Source organism: Colobus angolensis, unplaced genomic scaffold, assembly GCF_000951035.1.
Source record: "Colobus angolensis palliatus isolate OR3802 unplaced genomic scaffold, Cang.pa_1.0 Scaffold178, whole genome shotgun sequence".
Classification (NCBI taxonomy): Eukaryota; Metazoa; Chordata; class Mammalia; order Primates; family Cercopithecidae; genus Colobus; species Colobus angolensis.
In genome coordinates this window covers 5,182,468-5,185,302 of record NW_012114910.1, presented here as the reverse complement: position 1 = coordinate 5,185,302, position 2,835 = coordinate 5,182,468, and the positions used below count along the sequence as shown (strand labels likewise).

Here is a 2,835-nt window from a genome sequence, read left to right as displayed (position 1 = left end):
TGTTTTCTCTGATAGTAACAAGAAGATAGAGTTGTCAGGAGCCTAATTGAGTGGCCACCTTAGTGCCAACCTCCTTCTTGCATCTTGCTGCCCTTAACATTCCAGTTGTGCTTAATCATAAATTGTGGCATTAAGTATGAACTTACTTAAGACCATTTTCTGTACCATTAATATTTTCATCCTGTGTTCCAAAAATGTATATTCAGTGATACTTTATATTCATTGGAATATTACTCCTTTCTGGCATCAGGGTAGGAGATCATGGTCCTGTTACTACTAACTGGGATTTTATAAATTGTTCTATGTTGTATATACTCTCTATCTCTAATTCTTCTTCCATTCATTCTTTTTTTCTTTAACCTTTTTATTATGGAAAATTTCAAATACATACAGAAGAAAAAAATAATAGTACGGTGAAGCACCACATACCCACTCTCAGCTACAAGTCACCCACTCACAGCCGCTGCTTCTCCTACAGTCTTCTCTCATCTCTGTTTTTTTATTTTATTTTATTTTATTTTTTGAGACACGGTCTCATTCTGTTGCCCAGGAGTGCGGTGGCACAATCTCAGGTCATTGCAACCTCCATCTCCCAGGCTCAAGCGATCCTCCCACCTCAGCCTCCTGAGTAGCTGGGACTACAGGCATGCCAACACACCCAGCTAATTTTTGTATTATTTGTAGAGACTGGGTTTCGCCATGTTGCCCAGGCTGGTCTCGAACTCTTGGGTTCAAGCCATCTGCCTGCCTCAGCCTCTTAAAGTGCTGGGATTATAGGTGTGAGCCACTGTGCCCAGCCCCTCATCTGTTAATAACTACTTTATCATCCCTGTTTTCCTGGCCGTAACCGTAGCCTGGGAGATGGAGGTTGCAGTGACCTGAGATTGTGCCACCACACTCCTGGGCAACAGAGTGAGACCCTGTCTCAAAAAAAACAAAAATAAAAATAAAAAAACATGTGAGAGAAGACTGTAGAAGACCTTACTTTCTGCTATTCCCACATTCAGTCCCTCAGCAAATCCAGTAGGCTGTGCCTTCAGAATATATCCCAAATCCAACTACTCATCACCCTCACTGCTGCTACCATGGTCCAAGCCTCCACCATTTCCTACCTGTATTATTTTTGTCTTGCCTTCGACCTTGTTCCTCCCCAGAACTCCTTCAGTCTATCCAACACAGCCTCCAGAATGATTTGTTACAGTGTAAGTCAGATCACACACTTCTCTGCTCAAAAGACACCAGTGGGTGGTTTCCTATTCACTGAAGGGAAAAGCCAAAACCTTTCCGGTGACCTCCCAGGCCCTGTACAATTTGCCCTCTCCCTTCCCCATGTTACTTTTCTGACCTCTTTCCTACCCTCTCCCATTTTCTCATGCTCCTTCAGTCACCCTGGCCTCCTTGCTGCTCCTGAAACACACCAGGCCTGTGATAGCTTTAGGGCACTTGCTGTACCTGCTACCCAAAATGGTTTCTCCAAACAACCACAAAACTCACTTCCTCACTCCCTTTACCTCTTTACTTAAATATTACCTTAGTGAGACCTTTCCTGGCTGCCGTATTTAAAATTGTTTTAATAACTCCCCACCTCTGATGTGTACACTCCTTGTCCTTCCCATTTTCTCTTTCTTCATAGTATTTATCAGCATTTAACACTGTATTTTACTTATCTTGTTTATTTCTGTCTTCCCCCACTGGAGCATAAACTCTCCAAAGGCAGGGATACTTTTTTAGTCCTCTGTTCACTGCTGAATCTCTAGGGCTTGGAACAGTGCCTGGCACACAGTAAGCCCATAAGTGAACTGAATAAATGCTTCATACTTCTGTTGCCTATCTATTAGGGCTGTACCTTCAGCAGAACAATTTTGCCTGTCTGCTTCCATTCCACGCTGAGTGAAAGTATAATGGAAGGGTTCTAACTTGAGGTGTTTGGACTTGCAGGGAGTCTAACATGGACTGTTATAAACCCCTTGAAATTGTATAAAAACTTGTATATGTGTGTTTTTCTTGAGAAAGGCTCTATGGTTGTCAGCAGACTCTCACATATGTGACTTAAAAGATTGAAATTTGCTAGTAACAAAAAGAGCACTGGACTTAGAACTAAAGGATTTGAATTTGATTCCTGACTGCATGCTTTATATAAGTCACTTCCTTGAACTTTGTCTATAAAATGGAAATGGTTATACCTCCTTCATTCCCTACTTTAGAAAATGATTATAGGATTGAAAGGAGATAGCACGTATGAAAACTTGACTGAACAATGTTTAAGGAATATATATCACAGGTGCAGAGCATTTTCAAAACATTTCATATGCATCACTGCTAACAGGCCCCCTGTTGACAAAATGCATTTCAAATTGCTTTTTCTACTCAGGCACAGACGTCTTGCTCTATTGAAGCAAGTCAGTATCCGAGAAAACTGCTGTTCCCTTTGTTGTGATGAGGTAGCAGACACACAATTGAAGCCATGTGGACACAGGTAAGAGGATTTGTTTGGTTGTTTCCTCTTTTGTACATTAGGCAAAGTTTCATACTGTTCTTGAATTGCTAGTTCCATAGCTAGACGAGGGCAGGTTTTTTTGAGATGGAGTCTCGCTCTGTCGTCCATGCTGGAGTACAGTGGCACGATCTCAGTTCACTGCAACCTCTGCCTCCCAGGTTCATGCAATTCTCCTGCCTCAGCCTCCCAAGTATCTTGGATGACAGGCACATGCCACCAGGCCCAGTTAATTTTTGTATTTTTAGTAGAGCCGGGGTTTCACCATGTTGGCCAGGCTGGTCTTGAACTCCTGACCTAAAGTGATCCACCTGCCTCGGCCTCCCAAAAGTGCTGGGATT

At 42.5% G+C, this 2,835-nt stretch overlaps 1 protein-coding gene across 3 annotated transcripts in view; it reads left to right on the top strand.

The window, feature by feature from the left end:
- Positions 1-2,835, top strand: part of RSPRY1 (ring finger and SPRY domain containing 1) — a 49,228-nt gene that overhangs the window by 43,068 nt on the left and 3,325 nt on the right. For all 3 annotated transcript variants that reach the window (XM_011938860.1, XM_011938861.1, XM_011938859.1), the window contains exon 14: positions 2,372-2,476. In XM_011938860.1, the coding sequence (XP_011794250.1) occupies positions 2,372-2,476 (105 nt within the window). The remainder of the gene's footprint in view (positions 1-2,371; positions 2,477-2,835) is intronic.